This window comes from Taudactylus pleione, unplaced genomic scaffold (assembly GCF_031769625.1).
Source record: "Taudactylus pleione unplaced genomic scaffold, aTauple2 ptg000597l, whole genome shotgun sequence".
Classification (NCBI taxonomy): domain Eukaryota; kingdom Metazoa; phylum Chordata; class Amphibia; order Anura; family Myobatrachidae; genus Taudactylus; species Taudactylus pleione.
This window is the reverse complement of record NW_028284999.1, coordinates 971,990-992,495: the sequence shown is the minus strand read 5'-3', so window position 1 is coordinate 992,495 and position 20,506 is coordinate 971,990. Positions and strand designations below refer to the sequence as shown.

Below are 20,506 nucleotides of genomic sequence, written 5' to 3'. Positions count from 1 at the left end.
TTTGCTACCACAATCTTGCGAGCAGTTCTGGCTATAAAATAACCCAGTGACGTGGTCAATGACGCTGCTGTTTTAATTATGCACACCCATAAAACGCCCATTTTGACCTTTAAGCACGCCTGCGTTCTGATCTCCACTCCCCGTTTTCAAGCACCTTCCCCTGTTACCACCCACATACGCCTCATTCTGTCACTCCAATTATCAGGCATTCGCTACTTTGCGAGCACATGAATTTCGACCGCACTGACTGGTTCGCGCATGCGTATAACGATCCATACGCATGCGCAGTTGGGCAAACATTGTTCGGAGCGAACGAGCGGCCGCTTACGAGCAGCTCTGAATCAGGCCCATAATATCCTAGCTCCTGAAGTTTGGCCTCAGCGCCTCACTAGAACATGAATCATTCTGCACCTATAGAATTTCCATTTATGGGCAATGAATGGGAGAGGTCACATTATTATCACTGCCCCATTGCACATGACAGGTTTGTGCATAGTAACCGGTGATAAAGGGTTAATGTTCTCAATGCCAAACAGATGAGTAATGATCATATGAAAGAAGATATTTTCTAAAGTTAGGGTTCCCATATACAGGGACTTGCCAAAGACAGTAAAAATATTAAATGATCTTACATATTCTGTAATATTTACTTACATATTTCAGGGTCCTCATCTGATCCATCAGGACAATCCTTCTCGTTATCGCACCTCCAACCTTTTGAGATGCACGTTATTTGGTCCTTGCAGGTAAAATATTTGGAGCTGCATGTTTTTGGCGCTGAAATACACACAGACAAACGTGGTTCATTACAAAACTATGAGAAATAAAGATTTAATGGTGCATACAGACGGTCAGATTTCTTGTCAGATATGAACGATAACTATTTAAAAAATCATTACATCGTTCATATCTTTGACATGTGTGGCATGCATCGATCAACGTGCCCGCATTTCAGATAACCATATCTGATGTCGTCTGTGTTTGTAGACAGATTTGGACGATTTCATTCATGAACTGACGATTTTCATTCATGAACTGACAAATCGATGAACTGACAAATCTGACCGTGTGTATTCATCATAAGATTGAAATAGGACTCCTATTTACAACAAAGGCATAACATTACCATGTAATACCTCTTTTCCACCAAAAACCCAGGTCCGACCTGAGTTTTCAGATGTGGGCCCAACCCAGGTCAGACAGTGTCTACACAGCACCATCAATCTGGGTTATTCTCAGGTCAGCCCCGTTCACACTGAACCTGGGTCTGCCCTGCTAAATTTGTGAGGTCATAAAAAGTGGGTGGTGACTGATCCACAACCACCAATCAGCTCATCTTAGGCAAGACCCAGGTCAGATAACCCGGCTTGCACCGTTTAAACTGCACCATTACCCAGGTCCATCCTGTGTCTGACCCAGGTAGCTACCTGGGTTGGATTGCAGGGTCACTTGACCCGGGTTATTTTTACGGGACCCTTTTACACTGAGCTGCGACCCTGGTAGACCCAGCAATAACCTAGGTTTTTGCTCTGGTGTAAAAGGGGTATAATATGCAATTCTTGTTAACTCCCCTACAGAATTTCAATTAAAAAAGTTATTCTTGTTCAACCTTATAATTTTCGCTGCATTGTGAGAAACTGTATCCAAACTAACACTGTATGCAGAAAATAAAGGATTTATTAAAAAAAAAATACACTTGGACTATAGTGTGGGTCTGTGTGTACATCCATACAGGTCGCAGCAGGATGATTTAGCCCAGACTACTGCATGGAGCCCTGAAATTGACTCTTAATTGCTTTTCACTTTAATGAGCAATCAGCTAACCTAGACACCACAATTTTCCTGCTGACTGTTCTAAACCTGGGACTGCCAACATAAATGGAATCATCTGCCATCCAGGGGTTAGAAAAGATTTACAATACAGAATAAACTACATCAGATTACAAAATTACCAAATCCCTACTTATCACTTCATTAAACAACTTTATTAGGTCTGTTTTGCACAAGGCAATCAGCATTGTTATGTTTGCATACTTCAGTTTTTTGAAAGGCCCATGTGTAACATATACTTAATATTAGAGTATCTCCAAGCATTAGGATTCAATAACACCATAAATCAGCCCGTGCTTTGTATTAAATACAATGGACTCTGGAGGACACTGGAAGCCAGTCACAGTGCAGAGTTTAGGAGAGGGTTGTAGTAGTTAAATTGGGAGATGAGATAATGTACAAGAGTTTTGATAATGGAGGACACAATGACAGTGGATAAACGTGAGATTGGGTGTGTGACATTGTCAACTGTAAGAGAGCCTGGGGAAGGCAGAGGGTAACTCTGGGATTAGGGGAGATGCATTGTTTGCATATAGGTAGCAGCAGAAGCCAAAGGCACGTATTTCTGCCCCTAAGAGAAAACATAAATGAAAAAACCCCAAAGTGTGTAGGTGCCGGGATGGGGGACAATAGATAGGTTTAGTGCCCTCTGCAGCCTCAGATAGTATTTCTGCAGTGCAGGTTAATATGGTCTGGTGTCCACTAATTATTATATACATACCTCCCAACATTTCAAAGATGAAAAGAGGGACAGGGCGCGCGCCCCCGAAAAGGGGGCGTGACTTCTGCAAAAGGGGTGGAGTCAACTGAAAATAGGGCGGAGCCTCACGGGTTCCCCCGTTTTTATCACTTTGGTTGTGTGCCCAGCACTCTCCGAGATGCTGGGCAGCCCCCAGGCATCTGTTCTCCTCCTGCACACCCTATGTTCTGCTATGCAGAGCAGCGGTATGTGCTTTCCCCAACTTCCCCCCCCCCAGCGGCCAGCTGGTGGGACAGCGGGACAGACCCAGAAAAACCGGACTGTCCCGCTGGAAGAGGGACAGTTGGGAGGTATGTATAAATGTATAAATTAAGAGTACAGTGCAGTAAGGTCATTGAAAGGTTCTCACAAGTTAGGAAGCCATATATACAGTAAGCAGGCTGGTTTATGCTTATAATACAGAACATCTCTATAAAAATAAAGGGAGTACAGCATCAAACGCTGGAACAAAAGATTCTTATATATTCATAAGGGCAATTTTATTGTAGATTAACAAAGGAAATGACAAGTGTAACTTACATTTCGGCGGACCACCACTTTCCTCAGAATAGATATTCTACCCATTCTGCACCTGAGGAAAGATGGTGTTCTCCTCAATATATGACAGGAGGGAAGCAGGGGCCCGTGGTGAGATGCAAGGGGCTGTAGAGAAATATAGGATCCTGTGGTGAAAATGCAGGGGGCAGCAGTGAGAAGCAGGAGGCTGTTGAGAGATACAGGGGGCTGTGGTGACATGGTGTCGGATGGTATGAGATGCAGGGGGCTGTGGTGACATGGTGTAGGATGGTATGAGATGCAGGGGGCTGTGGTGACATTGTGTAGGTTGGTATGAGATGCAGGGGGCTGTGGTGACATGGAGTAGGTTGGTATGAGATGCAGGGGGCTGCGTTGACATGGTGAAGGTTGGTATGAGATGCAGGGGGCTGTGGTGACATGGTGAAGGTTGGTATGAGATGCAGGGGGCTGTGGTGACATGGTGTAGGATGGTATGAGATGCAGGGGCTGTGGTGACATGGTGTAGGATGCTATGAGATGCAGGGGGCTGTGGTGACATGGTGTAGGATGGTATGAGATTCAGGGGCTGTGGTGACATGGTGTAGGATGCTATGAGATGCAGGGGGCTGTGGTGACATGGTGTAGGATGGTATGAGATGCAGGGGACTGTGGTGACATGGTGTAGGTTGACATGAGATGCAGGGGGCTGTGGTGACATAGTGTAGGTTGTTATGAGATGCAGGGGGCTGTGGTGAGATGGTGTAGGTTGGTATGAGATGCAGGGGGCTGTGGTGACATGGTGTAGGATAGTATGAGATGCAGGGGACTGTGGTGACATGGTGTAGGATGGTATGAGATGCAGGGGGATGTGGTGACATGGTGTTGGATGGTATGAGATGCAGGGGGCTGTGGTGACATGATGTAGGTTGTAATGAGATGCAGGGGGCTTTGGTGACATGATGTAGGATGGTATGAGATGCAGGGGCTGTGGTGACATGGTGTAATATGGTATGAGATGCAGGGGGCTGTGTTGATATGGTGTAAGATGGTTTTGGATGCAGGGGGCTGTGGTGACATGGTGTAGGTTGGTATGAGATGCAGGGGGCTGTGGTGAGATGGTGTAGGTTGGTATGAGATGCAGGGGGCTGTGGTGACATGGTGTAGGATGGTATGAGATGCAGGGGACTGTGGTGACATGGTGTAGGATGGTATGAGATGCAGGGGACTGTGGTGACATGGTGTAGGATGGTATGAGATGCAGGGGGATGTGGTGACATGGTGTAGGATGGTATGAGATGCAGGGGGCTGTGGTGACATGATGTAGGTTGTATTGAGATGCAGGGGGCTTTGGTGACATGTTGTAGGATGGTATGAGATGCAGGGGCTGTGGTGACATGGTGTAGGATGGTATGAGATGCAGGGGCTGTGGTGACATGGTGTAGGATGGTATGAGATGCAGGGAGCTGTGGTGACATAGTGTAGGATGGTATGAGATGCAGGGGACTGGGGTGACATGGTGTAGGATGGTATGAGATGCAGGGGGCTGTAGTGACATGGTGTAGGATGTTATGAGATGCAGGGGGCTGAGAAGACATGGTGTAGGATGGTATGAGATGCAGGCAGCTGTGGTGACATGGTGTAGGATGTTATGAGATGCAGGGGACTGTGGTGACGTGGTGTAGGATGGTATGAGATGCAGGGAGCTGTGATGACATGGTGTAGGATGGTATGAGATGCAGGAGGCTGAGGTGACATGGTGTAGGATGTTTTGAGATGTAGGGGACTGTGGTGACATGGTGTAGGATGGCATGAGATGCAGGGGACTGTGGTGACATGGTGTAGGTTATGAGATGCAGGGGGCTGTAGTGACATGGTGTAGGTTATGAGATGCTGGAGGCTGTGGTGACATGGTGTAGAATGGTAAGAGATGTAGGGGACTGTGGTGACATGGTGTAGGATGATATGAGATGTAGGGGACAGTGGTGACATGGTATAGGATGGAATGAGATGCAGGTGACTGTGGTGACATGGTGTAGGATGATATGAGATGCAGAAGGCTGAAGTGACATGGTGTATGATGGTATGAGATGCAGGGGACTGTGATGAGATGCGGGGGACTGTAGTGACATGGTGTAAGATGGTATGAGATGCAGGGGGCTGTGGTGACATGGTGTAGGATGTTGTGAGATGCAGGGGGCTGTGGTGACATGGTGTAGGTTGGTATGAGATGCAGGGGCTGTGGTGACATGGTGTAGGATGTTATGAGATGCAGGGGGCTGTGGTGACATGGTGTAGGTTGGTATGAGATGCAGGGGGCAGTGGTGACATGGTGTATGATGGTATGAGATGCAGGAGGCTGAGGTGACATGGAGTAACTATGATGGTATGAGATGCAGGAGGCTGAGGTGACATGGAGTATGATGGTACGAGATGCAGGAGGCTGAGATGACATGGTGTATGATGGTATGAGATGCAGGAGGTTGAGGTGACATGGTGTATGATGGTATGAGATGCAGGGGACTGTGGTGACATGGTGAAGGTTGTTATGAGATGCAGGGGGCTGTGGTGACATGGTGTATGATGGTATGAGATGCAGGAGGCTGAGGTGAAATGTTGTAGGATGGTATGAGATGCAGGAGGCTGTGGTGACATGGTGTAGTTTGTTATGAGATGCAGGAGGCTGTGGTGACATGGTGTCGGAAGGTATGAGATACAGGGGACTGTGGTGACATGGTGTAGGATGGTATGAGATACATGGGACTGGGGTGATATGGTGTAGGTTGGTATGAGATGCTGGGGGCTGTGGTGACATGTTGTAGGTTATTATGAGATGCAGGGGGCTGTGGTGACATGGTATAGGATGGAATGAGATGCAGGGGGCTGTGGTGACATGGTGTAGGATGTTATGAGATGCAGTGAGCTGTGGTGACATGGTGTAGGATGGTATGATATACAGGGGCTGTGGTGACATGGTGTCGGATGGAATGAGATGCAGGGACTCTGGTAACATGGTGTAGGATGGTATGAGATGCAGGGGACTGTGATGACATGGTGTCAGATGGTATGAGATACAGGGGACTGTGGTGAGATTTTGTAGGTTGGTATGAGATGCAGGGGCTGTGGTGACATGGTGTAGGTTGGTATGAGATGCAGGGACTGAGGTGACAGGGTATAGGATGGTATGAGATGCAGGGGGCTGTGGTGACATGGTGTAGGATGTTATGAGATGCAGGGGGCTGTGGTGACATGGAGTAGGATGGTATGAGATGCAGCGGGCTGTGGTGACATGGTGTAGGTGGTTATGAGATGCATGAGGCTGTGGTGACATTGTGTAGGATGGTAAGAGATACAGGGGGCTGTGATGACATGGTGTCGGATGTTATGAGATACAGGGGGCTGTGGTGACATGGTGTAGGATGGTAAGAGATACAGGGGGCTGTGGTGACATGGTGTAGGAAGTTATGAGATGCAGGGGGCTGTGGTAACTAGGTGTAGGATGGTATGAGATGCAGGAGGCTGTGGTGACATGGCGAAGGATGGTATGAGAAGCAGGGGGTTGTTGTGACATGGTGTAGGATGGTATTAGATGCAGGGCTGTGGTGACATGGTGTAGGATGCTATGAGATGCAGGGGGCTGTGGTGACATGGTTTAGGATGGTATGAGATGCAGGGGGCTGTTGTGACATGGTGTAGGATGGTATGAGATGCAGGGGACTGTGGTGACATGGTGTAGGATGCTATGAGATGCAGGGGACTGTGGTGACATGGTGTAAAATGGTATGAGTTACAGGGGGCTGTGGTGACATGGTGTAGGATGATATGAGATGCAGGGGGCTGTGGTGACATGGTGTAGGATGGTATGAGTTACAGGGGGCTGTGGTGACATGGTGTAGGTTGTTTTGAGATGCAGGGGGCTGTGGTGAGATGGTGTTGGATGGTATGAGATGCAAGGGGCTGTGGTGACATGGTGTTGGTTGTTATGAGATGCAGGGGGCTGTGGTGACATGGTGTAGGTTGTTATGAGATGCAGGGGGCAGTGGTGAGATGGTGTAGGTTGTTAAGAGATGCAGGGGCTGTGGTGACATTGTGTAGGTTGTTATGAGATGCAGGGGCTGTGGTGAGATGGTATACATTGTTATGAGATGCAGAGGGCTGTGGTGACATGGTGTAGGTTGGTATGAGATGCAGGGGCTGTGGTGACATGGTGTAGGTTGGTATGAGATGCAGGGACTGAAGTGACATGGTTAAGGATGGTATGAGATGCAGGGGGCTGTGGTGACATGGTGTAGGAGGTTATGAGATGCAGGGGGCTGTGGTGACATGGAATAGGATGGTATGAGATGCAGCGGGCTGTGGTGACATGGTGTAGGTTGTTATGAGATGCATTAGGCTGTGGTGACATTGTGTTGGATGGTAAGAGATACAGGGGGCTGTGATGACATGGTGTAGGATGTTATGAGATACAGGTGCTGTGGTGACATGGTGTAGGATGGTATGAGAAGCAGGGGCTGTGGTGACATGGTGTAGGATGGTATGAGATGCAGGGGCTGTGGTGACATGGTGTAGGATGGTATGAGATGCAGGGGGCTGTGGTGACATGGTGTAGGATGGTATGAGATGCAGGGGCTGTGGTGACATGGTGTAGGATGTTATGAGATGCAGGGGGCTGTGGTGACATGGAGTAGGATGGTATGAGATGCAGCGGGCTGTGGTGACATGGTGTAGGTGGTTATGAGATGCATGAGGCTGTGGTGACATTGTGTAGGATGGTAAGAGATACAGGGGGCTGTGATGACATGGTGTAGGATGTTATGAGATACAGGGGACTGTGGTGAGATTTTGTAGGTTGGTATGAGATGCAGGGGCTTTGGTGACATGGTGTAGGTTGGTATGAGGTGCATGGACTGAGGTGACATGGTATAGGATGGTATGAGATGCAGGGTGCTGTGGTGACATGGTGAAGGATGTTATGAGATGCAAGGGGCTGTGTTGACATGGAGTAGGATGGTATGAGATGCAGCGGGCTGTGGTGACATGGTGTAGGATGTTATGAGATACAGGGGGCTGTGGTGACATGGTGTAGGATGGTATGAGATGCAGGGGGCTGTGGTGACATGGTGTTGGATGGTATGAGATGCAGGGGCTGTGGTGACATGGTGTAGGATGGTATAAGATGCAGGGGCTGTGGTGACATGGTGTAGGATGTTATGAGATGCAGGGGGCTGTGGTGACATGGTGTAGGATGGTATGAGATGCAGCGGGCAGTGTTGACATGGTGTAGGTGGTTATGAGATGCAGGACGCTGTGGTGACATGGTGTAGGATGGTATGAGATACAGGGGGCTGTGGTGACATGGTGTAGGAAGTTATGAGATGCAGGGGGCTGTGGTGACATGGTGTAGGATGGTATTAGATGCAGGAGGCTGTGGTGACATGGTGAAGGATGGTATGAGAGGCAGGGGGCTGTTGTGACATGGTGTAGAATGGTATGAGATGCAGGGCTGTGGTGACATAGTGTAGGATGCTATGAGATGGAGGGGGCTGTGGTGACATGGTTTAGGATGGTATTAGATGCAGGGGGCTGTTGTTACATGGTGTAGGATGGTATGAGATGCAGGGGACTGTGGTGACATGGTGTAGGATGCTATTAGATGCAGGGGACTGTGGTGACATAGTGTAGGATGGTATGAGTTACAGGGGGCTGTGTTGACATGGTGTAGGATGATATGAGATGCAGGGGGCTGTGGTGACATGGTGTAGGATGGTATGAGTTACAGGGGGCTGTGGTGACATGGTGTAGGTTGTTTTGAGATGCAGGGGGCTGTGGTGAGATGGTGTTGGATGGTATGAGATGCAAGGGGCTGTGGTGACATGGTGTTGGTTGTTATGAGATGCAGGGGGCTGTGGTGAGATGGTGTAGGATGGTATGAGATGAAGGGGACTGTGGTGACATGGTGTAGGTTGACATGAGATGCAGGGGGCTGTGGTGATATAGTGTAGGTTGTTATGAGATGCACGGGGCTGTAGTGAGATGGTGTAGGTTGTTATGAGATGCAGGGGCTGTGGTGACATGGTGTAGGTTGTTATGAGATGCAGGGGGCTGTGGTGAGATGGTGTAGGTTGTTATGAAATGCAGGGGCTGTGGTGACATAGTGTAGGTTGTTATGAGATGCAGGGGGCTGTGGTGAGATGGTATACACTGTTATGAGATGCAGAGGGCTGTGGTGACATGGTGTAGGTTGGTATGAGATGCAGGGGCTGTGGTGACATGGTGTAGGTTGGTATGAGATGCAGGGACGGAAGTGACATGGTATAGGATGGTATGAGATGCAGGGGGCTGTGGTGACATGGTGTAGGATGTTATGAGATGCAGGGGGCTGTGGTGACATGGAGTAGGATGGTATGAGATGCAGCGGGCTGTGGTGACATGGTGTAGGTGGTTATGAGATGCATGAGGCTGTGGTGACATTGTGTAGGATGGTAAGAGATACAGGGGGCTGTGATGACATGGTGTAGGATGTTATGAGATACAGGGGGCTGTGGTGACATGGTGTAGGATGGTATGAGATGCAGGGGGCTGTGGTGAGATGGTGTAGGATGGTATGAGATGCAGGGGACTGTGGTGACATGGTGTAGGTTGACATGAGATGCAGGGGGCTGTGGTGACATGGTGTAGGTTCACATGAGATGCAGCGGGCTGTGGTGACATGGTGTAGGTGGTTATGAGATGCAGGGGGCTGTGGTAACATGGTGTAGGATGGTATGAGATACAGGGGGCTGTGGTAACTTGGTGTAGGAAGTTATGAGATGCAGGGGGCTGTGGTAACATGGTGTAGGATTTTATGAGATGCAGGAGGCTGTGGTGACATGGTGTAGGATGGTATGAGATGCAGGGGGCTGTTGTGACATGGTGTAGGATGGTATGAGATTCAGGGGCTGTGGTGACATGGTGTAGGATGCTATGAGATGCAGGGGGCTGTGGTGACATGGTGTAGGATGGTATGAGATGCAGGGGACTGTGGTGACATGGTGTAGGATGCTATTAGATGCAGGGGACTGTGGTGACATGGTGTAGGATGGTATGAGTTACAGGGGGCTGTGGTGACATGGTATAGGATGATATGAGATGCAGGGGGCTGTGGTGACATAATGTAGGATGGTATGATTTACAGGGGGCTGTGGTGACATGGTGTAGGTTGTTTTGAGATGCAGGGGGCTGTGGTGAGATGGTGTTGGATGGTATGAGATGCAGGGGGCTGTGGTGACATGGTGTAGGATGGTATGAGATGCAGGGGCTGTGGTGACATGGTGTAGGATGTTATGAGATGCAGGGGGCTGTGGTGACATGGTGTAGGATGATATGAGATGCAGGGGGCTGTGGTGACATGGTGTAGGATGGTATGATTTACAGGGGGCTGCAGTGACATGGTGTAGGTTGTTTTGAGATGAAGGGGGCTGTGGTGACATGGTGTAGGATGTTACGAGATGCAGGGGGCTGTGGTGACATGGTGTAGGATGGTATGAGATGCAGGGGCTGTGGTGACATGGTGTAGGATGTTATGAGATGCAGGGGGCTGTGGTGACATGGAGTAGGATGGTATGAGATGCAGCGGGCTGTGGTGACATGGTGTAAGTGGTTATGAGATGAATGAGGCTGTGGTGACATGGTGTAGGATGGTAAGAGATACAGGTGGCTGTGATGACTTGGTGTAGGATGTTATGAGATACAGGGGGCTGTGGTGACATGGTGTAGGATGGTATGAGATGCAGGGGCTGTGGTGACATGGTGTAGGATGGTATGAGATGCAGGGGCTGTGGTGACATGGTGTAGGATGTTATGTGATGCAGGGGGCTGTGGTGACATGGTGTAGGATGGTATGAGATGCAGGGGTCTGTGGTGACATGGTAAAGGATGGAATGAGATGCAGGGGGCTGTGGTGACATGGTGTAGGATGTTATGAGATGCAGTGGGCCGTGGTGACATAGTGTAGGATGGTATGATATACAGGGGCTGTGGTGACATGGTGTCGGATGGTATGAGATGCAGGGACTGTGGTAACATGGTGTAGGATGGTATGAGATGCAGGGGACTGTGATGATATGGTGTCAGATGGTATGAGATACAGGGGACTGTGGTGAGATTTTGTAGGTTGGTATGAGATGCAGGGGCTGTGGTGACATGGTGTAGGTTGGTATGAGATGCAGGGACTGAGGTGACATGGTATAGGATGGTATGAGATGCAGGGGGCTGTGGTGACATGGTGTTGGATGTTATGAGATGCAGGGGGCTGTGGTGACATGGAGTAGGATGGTATGAGATGCAGCGGGCTGTGGTGACATGGTGTAGGTGGTTATCAGATGCATGAGGCTGTGCTGACATGGTGTAGGTTGGTATGAGACACAGGGGGCTGTGATGACATGGTGTAGGATGTTATGAGATACAGGGGGCTGTGGTGACATGGTGTAGGATGGTATGAGATGCAGGGGGCTGTGGTGACATGGTGTAGGATGGTATGAGATGCAGGGGCTTTGGTGACATGGTGTAGTATGGTATAAGATGCATGGGCTGTGGTGACATGGTGTAGGATGTTATGAGATGCAGGGGGCTGTGGTGACATGGTGTAGGATGGTATGAGATGCAGCGGGCAGTGGTGACATGGTGTAGGTTGTTATGAGATGCAGGACGCTGTGGTGACATGTTGTAGGATGGTATGAGATACAGGGTGCTGTGGTGACATGGTGTAGGAAGTTATGAGATGCATGGGGCTGTTGTGACATGGTGTAGGATGGTATGAGATGCAGGGCTGTGGTGACATGGTGTAGGATGCTATGAGATGCAGGGGGCTGTGGTGACATGGTTTAGGATGGTATGAGATGCAGGGGGCTGTTGTGACATGGTGTAGGATGGTATGAGATGCAGGGGACTGTGGTGACATGGTGTAGGATGCTATTAGATGCAGGGGGCTGTGGTGACATGGTGTAGGATGATATGAGATGCAGGGGGCTGTGGTGACATGGTGTAGGTTGTGTTGAGATGCAGGGGGCTGTGGTGAGATGGTGTTGGATGGTATGAGATGCAAGGCGCTGTGGTGACATGGTGTTGGTTGTTATGAGATGCAGGGGGCTGTGGTGAGATGGTGTAGGATGGTATGAGATGCAGGGGACTGTGTTGACATGGTGTAGGTTGACATGAGATGCAGGGGGCTGTGGTGACATTGTGTAGGTTGTTTTGAGGTGCAGGGCGCTGTGGTGAGATGGTGTAGGTTGTTATGAGATGCAGGGGGCTGTGGTGAGATGGTGTAGGTTGTTATGAGATGCAGGGGCTGTGGTGACATTGTGTAGGTTGTTATGAGATGCAGGGGGCTGTGGTGAGATGGTATACACTGTTATGAGATGCAGAGGGCTGTGGTGACATGGTGTAGGTTGGTATGAGATGCAGGGGCTGTGGTGACATGGTGTAGGTTGGTATGAGATGCAGGGACTGAAGTGACATGGTATAGGATGGTATGAGATGCAAGGGGCTGTGGTGACATGGTGTAGGATGTTATGAGATGCAGGGGGCTGTGTTGACATGGCGTAGGATGGTATGAGATGCAGCGGGCTGTGGTGACATGGTGTAGGTGGTTATGAGACGCATGAGGCTGTGGTGACATTGTGTAGGATGGTAAGAGATACAGGGGGCTGTGATGACATGGTGTAGGATGTTATGAGATACAGGGGGCTGTGGTGACATGGTGTAGGATGGTATGAGATGCAGGGGGCTGTGGTGACATGGTGTAGGATGGTATGAGATGCAGGGGCTGTGGTGACATGGTGTAGGATGGCATGAGATGCAGGGGCTCTGGTGACATGGTGTAGGATGTTATGAGATGCAGGGGGCTGTGGTGACATGGTGTAGGATGGTATGAGATGCAGCGGGCTGTGGTGACATGGTGTAGTTGGTTATGAGATGCAGGACGCTGTGGTGACATGGTGTAGGATGGTATGAGATACAGGGGGCTGTGGTAACTTGGTGTAGGAAGTTATGAGATGCAGGGGGCTGTGGTAACATGGTGTAGGATTTTATGAGATGCAGGAGGCTGTGGTGACATGGTGTAGGATGGTATGAGATGCAGGGTGCTGTGGTGACATGGTGTAGGATGGTATGAGATGCAGGGGCTGTGGTGACATGGTGTAGGATGCTATGAGATGCAGGGGGCTGTGGTGACATGGTGTAGGATGGTATGAGATACAGGGGACTGTGGTGATATGGTGTAGGATGCTATTAGATGCAGGGGACTGTGGTGACATGGTGTAGGATGGTTTGAGTTACAGGGGGCTGTGGTGACATGGTGTAGGATGATATGAGATGCAGGGGGCTGTGGTGACATGGTGTAGGATGGTATGATTTACAGGGGGCTGTGGTGACATGGTGTAGGTTGTTTTGAGATGCAGGGGGCTGTGGTGAGATGGTGTTGGATGGTATGAGATGTAGGGGATTGTGGTGACATGGTGTAGGTTGTTATGAGATGAAGGGGGCTGTGTTGAGATGGTGTAGGTTGTTATGAGATGCAGGGGGCTGTGGTGAGATGGTATACATTGTTATGAGATGCAGAGGGCTGTGGTGACATGGTGTAGGTTGGTATGAGATGTAGGGGCTGTGGTGACATGGTGTTGGATGTTATGAGATGCAAGGCGCTGTGGTGACTTGGTTTAAGATGGTATGAAATGCAGGGGGCTGTGGTGACATGGTGTATGTGGTTATGAGATGCAGGAGGCTGTGGTGACATGGTGTAGGATGGTATGAGATGCAGGTGCTGTGGTGACATGGTGTAGGATGGTTTGAGATACAGGGGCTGTGGTTACATGGTGTAGGATGGTATGAGATGCAGGGGGCTGTGGTGACATGGTGTAGGATGTTATGGGATGCAGGGGGCTGTGATGACATGGTGTAGGATGTTTTGAGATGCAGGGGGCTGTGGTGACATGGTGTAGGATGGTATGAGATGCAGGAGGCTGTAGTGACATCGTGTAGGTTGTTGTGAGATGCAGGGGGCTGTGGTGACATGGTGTAGGATGGCATGAGATGCAGGGGGCTGTGGTGACATGGTGTAAGATGGTATGAGATGCAGGGGGCTGTGGTGACATGGTGTATGTGGTTATGAGATGCAGGATGCTGTGTTGACATTGTGTAGGATGGTATGAGATACAGGGGGCTGTGTTGACATGGCGTAGGATGGTATGAGATACAGGGGGCTGTGGTGACATGGTGTAGGATGGTATGAGATGCAGGGGCTGTGGTGACATGGTGTAGGATGGTATGAGAAGCAGGGGGCTGTGGGGACATGGTGTAGGATGGTATGAGATGCAGGTGCTGTGGGGACATGGTGTAGGATGGTATGAGATACAGGGGCTGTGGTGACATGGTGTAGGATGGTATGAGATGCAGGGGGCTGTGGTGACATGGTGTAGGATGTTATGGGATGCAGGGGGCTGTGATGACATGGTGTAGGTTGTTATTAGATGCAGGGGGCTGTGGTGACATGGTGTAGGATGGTATGAGATGCAGGAGGCTGTAGTGACATCATGTAGGTTGTTATGAGATGCAGGGGGCTGTGGTGACATGGTGTAGGATGGTATGAGATGCAGGGGGCTGTGGTGACATGGTTTAGGATGGTATGAGATGCAGGGGGCTGTGGTGACATGGTGTAGGATGTTATGAGATACAGGGGACTGTGGTGAGTTTTTGTAGGTTGGTATGAGATGCAGGGGCTTTGGTGACATGGTGTAGGTTGGTATGAGATGCATGGACTGAGGTGACATGGTATAGGATGGTATGAGATGCAGGGGGCTGTGGTGACATGGTGAAGGATGTTTTGAGATGCAGGGGGCTGTGTTGACATGGAGTAGGATGGTATGAGATGCAGCGGGCTGTGGTGACATGGTGTAGGATGTTATGAGATACAGGGGGCTGTGGTGACATGGTGTAGGATGGTATGAGATGCAGGGGGCTGTGGTGACATGGTGTTGGATGGTATGAGATGCAGGGGCTGTGGTGACATGGTGTAGGATGGTATAAGATGCAGGGGCTGTGGTGACATGGTGTAGGATGTTATGAGATGCAGGGGGCTGTGGTGACATGGTGTAGGATGGTATGAGATGCAGCGGGCAGTGTTGACATGGTGTAGGTGGTTATGAGATGCAGGACGCTGTGGTGACATGGTGTAGGATGGTATGAGATACAGGGGGCTGTGGTGACATGGTGTAGGAAGTTATGAGATGCAGGGGGCTGTGGTGACATGGTGTAGGATGGTATTAGATGCAGGAGGCTGTGGTGACATGGTGAAGGATGGTATGAGAGGCAGGGGGCTGTTGTGACATGGTGTAGAATGGTATGAGATGCAGGGCTGTGGTGACATAGTGTAGGATGCTATGAGATGGAGGGGGCTGTGGTGACATGGTTTAGGATGGTATTAGATGCAGGGGGCTGTTGTTACATGGTGTAGGATGGTATGAGATGCAGGGGACTGTGGTGACATGGTGTAGGATGCTATTAGATGCAGGGGACTGTGGTGACATAGTGTAGGATGGTATGAGTTACAGGGGGCTGTGTTGACATGGTGTAGGATGATATGAGATGCAGGGGGCTGTGGTGACATGGTGTAGGATGGTATGAGTTACAGGGGGCTGTGGTGACATGGTGTAGGTTGTTTTGAGATGCAGGGGGCTGTGGTGAGATGGTGTTGGATGGTATGAGATGCAAGGGGCTGTGGTGACATGGTGTTGGTTGTTATGAGATGCAGGGGGCTGTGGTGAGATGGTGTAGGATGGTATGAGATGCAGGGGACTGTGGTGACATGGTGTAGGTTGACATGAGATGCAGGGGGCTGTGGTGACATAGTGTAGGTTGTTATGAGATGCACGGGGCTGTAGTGAGATGGTGTAGGTTGTTATGAGATGCAGGGGCTGTGGTGACATGGTGTAGGTTGTTATGAGATGCAGGGGGCTGTGGTGAGATGGTGTAGGTTGTTATGAGATGCAGGGGCTGTGGTGACATAGTGTAGGTTGTTATGAGATGCAGGGGGCTGTGGTGAGATGGTATACACTGTTATGAGATGCAGAGGGCTGTGGTGACATGGTGTAGGTTGGTATGAGATGCAGGGGCTGTGGTGACATGGTGTAGGTTGGTATGAGATGCAGGGACGGAAGTGACATGGTATAGGATGGTATGAGATGCAGGGGGCTGTGGTGACATGGTGTAGGATGTTATGAGATGCAGGGGGCTGTGGTGACATGGAGTAGGATGGTATGAGATGCAGCGGGCTGTGGTGACATGGTGTAGGTGGTTATGAGATGCATGAGGCTGTGGTGACATTGTGTAGGATGGTAAGAGATACAGGGGGCTGTGATGACATGGTGTAGGATGTTATGAGATACAGGGGGCTGTGGTGACATGGTGTAGGATGGTATGAGATGCAGGGGGCTGTGGTGAGATGGTGTAGGATGGTATGAGATGCAGGGGACTGTGGTGACATGGTGTAGGTTGACATGAGATGCAGGGGGCTGTGGTGACATGGTGTAGGTTCACATGAGATGCAGCGGGCTGTGGTGACATGGTGTAGGTGGTTATGAGATGCAGGGGGCTGTGGTAACATGGTGTAGGATGGTATGAGATACAGGGGGCTGTGGTAACTTGGTGTAGGAAGTTATGAGATGCAGGGGGCTGTGGTAACATGGTGTAGGATTTTATGAGATGCAGGAGGCTGTGGTGACATGGTGTAGGATGGTATGAGATGCAGGGGGCTGTTGTGACATGGTGTAGGATGGTATGAGATTCAGGGGCTGTGGTGACATGGTGTAGGATGCTATGAGATGCAGGGGGCTGTGGTGACATGGTGTAGGATGGTATGAGATGCAGGGGACTGTGGTGACATGGTGTAGGATGCTATTAGATGCAGGGGACTGTGGTGACATGGTGTAGGATGGTATGAGTTACAGGGGGCTGTGGTGACATGGTATAGGATGATATGAGATGCAGGGGGCTGTGGTGACATAATGTAGGATGGTATGATTTACAGGGGGCTGTGGTGACATGGTGTAGGTTGTTTTGAGATGCAGGGGGCTGTGGTGAGATGGTGTTGGATGGTATGAGATGCAGGGGGCTGTGGTGACATGGTGTAGGATGGTATGAGATGCAGGGGCTGTGGTGACATGGTGTAGGATGTTATGAGATGCAGGGGGCTGTGGTGACATGGTGTAGGATGATATGAGATGCAGGGGGCTGTGGTGACATGGTGTAGGATGGTATGATTTACAGGGGGCTGCAGTGACATGGTGTAGGTTGTTTTGAGATGAAGGGGGCTGTGGTGACATGGTGTAGGATGTTACGAGATGCAGGGGGCTGTGGTGACATGGTGTAGGATGGTATGAGATGCAGGGGCTGTGGTGACATGGTGTAGGATGTTATGAGATGCAGGGGGCTGTGGTGACATGGAGTAGGATGGTATGAGATGCAGCGGGCTGTGGTGACATGGTGTAAGTGGTTATGAGATGAATGAGGCTGTGGTGACATGGTGTAGGATGGTAAGAGATACAGGTGGCTGTGATGACTTGGTGTAGGATGTTATGAGATACAGGGGGCTGTGGTGACATGGTGTAGGATGGTATGAGATGCAGGGGCTGTGGTGACATGGTGTAGGATGGTATGAGATGCAGGGGCTGTGGTGACATGGTGTAGGATGTTATGTGATGCAGGGGGCTGTGGTGACATGGTGTAGGATGGTATGAGATGCAGGGGTCTGTGGTGACATGGTAAAGGATGGAATGAGATGCAGGGGGCTGTGGTGACATGGTGTAGGATGTTATGAGATGCAGTGGGCCGTGGTGACATAGTGTAGGATGGTATGATATACAGGGGCTGTGGTGACATGGTGTCGGATGGTATGAGATGCAGGGACTGTGGTAACATGGTGTAGGATGGTATGAGATGCAGGGGACTGTGATGATATGGTGTCAGATGGTATGAGATACAGGGGACTGTGGTGAGATTTTGTAGGTTGGTATGAGATGCAGGGGCTGTGGTGACATGGTGTAGGTTGGTATGAGATGCAGGGACTGAGGTGACATGGTATAGGATGGTATGAGATGCAGGGGGCTGTGGTGACATGGTGTTGGATGTTATGAGATGCAGGGGGCTGTGGTGACATGGAGTAGGATGGTATGAGATGCAGCGGGCTGTGGTGACATGGTGTAGGTGGTTATCAGATGCATGAGGCTGTGCTGACATGGTGTAGGTTGGTATGAGACACAGGGGGCTGTGATGACATGGTGTAGGATGTTATGAGATACAGGGGGCTGTGGTGACATGGTGTAGGATGGTATGAGATGCAGGGGGCTGTGGTGACATGGTGTAGGATGGTATGAGATGCAGGGGCTGTGGTGACATGGTGTAGTATGGTATAAGATGCATGGGCTGTGGTGACATGGTGTAGGATGTTATGAGATGCAGGGGGCTGTGGTGACATGGTGTAGGATGGTATGAGATGCAGCGGGCAGTGGTGACATGGTGTAGGTTGTTATGAGATGCAGGACGCTGTGGTGACATGTTGTAGGATGGTATGAGATACAGGGTGCTGTGGTGACATGGTGTAGGAAGTTATGAGATGCATGGGGCTGTTGTGACATGGTGTAGGATGGTATGAGATGCAGGGCTGTGGTGACATGGTGTAGGATGCTATGAGATGCAGGGGGCTGTGGTGACATGGTTTAGGATGGTATGAGATGCAGGGGGCTGTTGTGACATGGTGTAGGATGGTATGAGATGCAGGGGACTGTGGTGACATGGTGTAGGATGCTATTAGATGCAGGGGGCTGTGGTGACATGGTGTAGGATGATATGAGATGCAGGGGGCTGTGGTGACATGGTGTAGGTTGTGTTGAGATGCAGGGGGCTGTGGTGAGATGGTGTTGGATGGTATGAGATGCAAGGCGCTGTGGTGACATGGTGTTGGTTGTTATGAGATGCAGGGGGCTGTGGTGAGATGGTGTAGGATGGTATGAGATGCAGGGGACTGTGTTGACATGGTGTAGGTTGACATGAGATGCAGGGGGCTGTGGTGACATTGTGTAGGTTGTTTTGAGATGCAGGGCGCTGTGGTGAGATGGTGTAGGTTGTTATGAGATGCAGGGGGCTGTGGTGAGATGGTGTAGGTTGTTATGAGATGCAGGGGCTGTGGTGACATTGTGTAGGTTGTTATGAGATGCAGGGGGCTGTGGTGAGATGGTATACACTGTTATGAGATGCAGAGGGCTGTGGTGACATGGTGTAGGTTGGTATGAGATGCAGGGGCTGTGGTGACATGGTGTAGGTTGGTATGAGATGCAGGGACTGAAGTGACATGGTATAGGATGGTATGAGATGCAAGGGGCTGTGGTGACATGGTGTAGGATGTTATGAGATGCAGGGGGCTGTGTTGACATGGCGTAGGATGGTATGAGATGCAGCGGGCTGTGGTGACATGGTGTAGGTGGTTATGAGACGCATGAGGCTGTGGTGACATTGTGTAGGATGGTAAGAGATACAGGGGGCTGTGATGACATGGTGTAGGATGTTATGAGATACAGGGGGCTGTGGTGACATGGTGTAGGATGGTATGAGATGCAGGGGGCTGTGGTGACATGGTGTAGGATGGTATGAGATGCAGGGGCTGTGGTGACATGGTGTAGGATGGCATGAGATGCAGGGGCTCTGGTGACATGGTGTAGGATGTTATGAGATGCAGGGGGCTGTGGTGACATGGTGTAGGATGGTATGAGATGCAGCGGGCTGTGGTGACATGGTGTAGTTGGTTATGAGATGCAGGACGCTGTGGTGACATGGTGTAGGATGGTATGAGATACATGGGGCTGTGGTAACTTGGTGTAGGAAGTTATGAGATGCAGGGGGCTGTGGTAACATGGTGTAGGATTTTATGAGATGCAGGAGGCTGTGGTGACATGGTGTAGGATGGTATGAGATGCAGGGTGCTGTTGTGACATGGTGTAGGATGGTATGAGATGCAGGGGCTGTGGTGACATGGTGTAGGATGCTATGAGATGCAGGGGGCTGTGGTGACATGGTGTAGGATGGTATGAGATACAGGGGACTGTGGTGATATGGTGTAGGATGCTATTAGATGCAGGGGACTGTGGTGACATGGTGTAGGATGGTTTGAGTTACAGGGGGCTGTGGTGACATGGTGTAGGATGATATGAGATGCAGGGGGCTGTGGTGACATGGTGTAGGATGGTATGATTTACAGGGGGCTGTGGTGACATGGTGTAGGTTGTTTTGAGATGCAGGGGGCTGTGGTGAGATGGTGTTGGATGGTATGAGATGTAGGGGATTGTGGTGACATGGTGTAGGTTGTTATGAGATGAAGGGGGCTGTGTTGAGATGGTGTAG

At 50.2% G+C, this 20,506-nt stretch overlaps 1 protein-coding gene across 1 annotated transcript in view; it reads right to left on the bottom strand.

The window, feature by feature from the left end:
- Window positions 1-20,506, bottom strand: part of LOC148480777 (low-density lipoprotein receptor-related protein 1-like) — a 363,634-nt gene that overhangs the window by 296,510 nt on the left and 46,618 nt on the right. Inside the window, exon 2 of the mRNA XM_088453863.1 lies at window positions 655-777. Coding sequence (XP_088309989.1) covers window positions 655-777 — 123 coding nt within the window. The remainder of the gene's footprint in view (window positions 1-654; window positions 778-20,506) is intronic.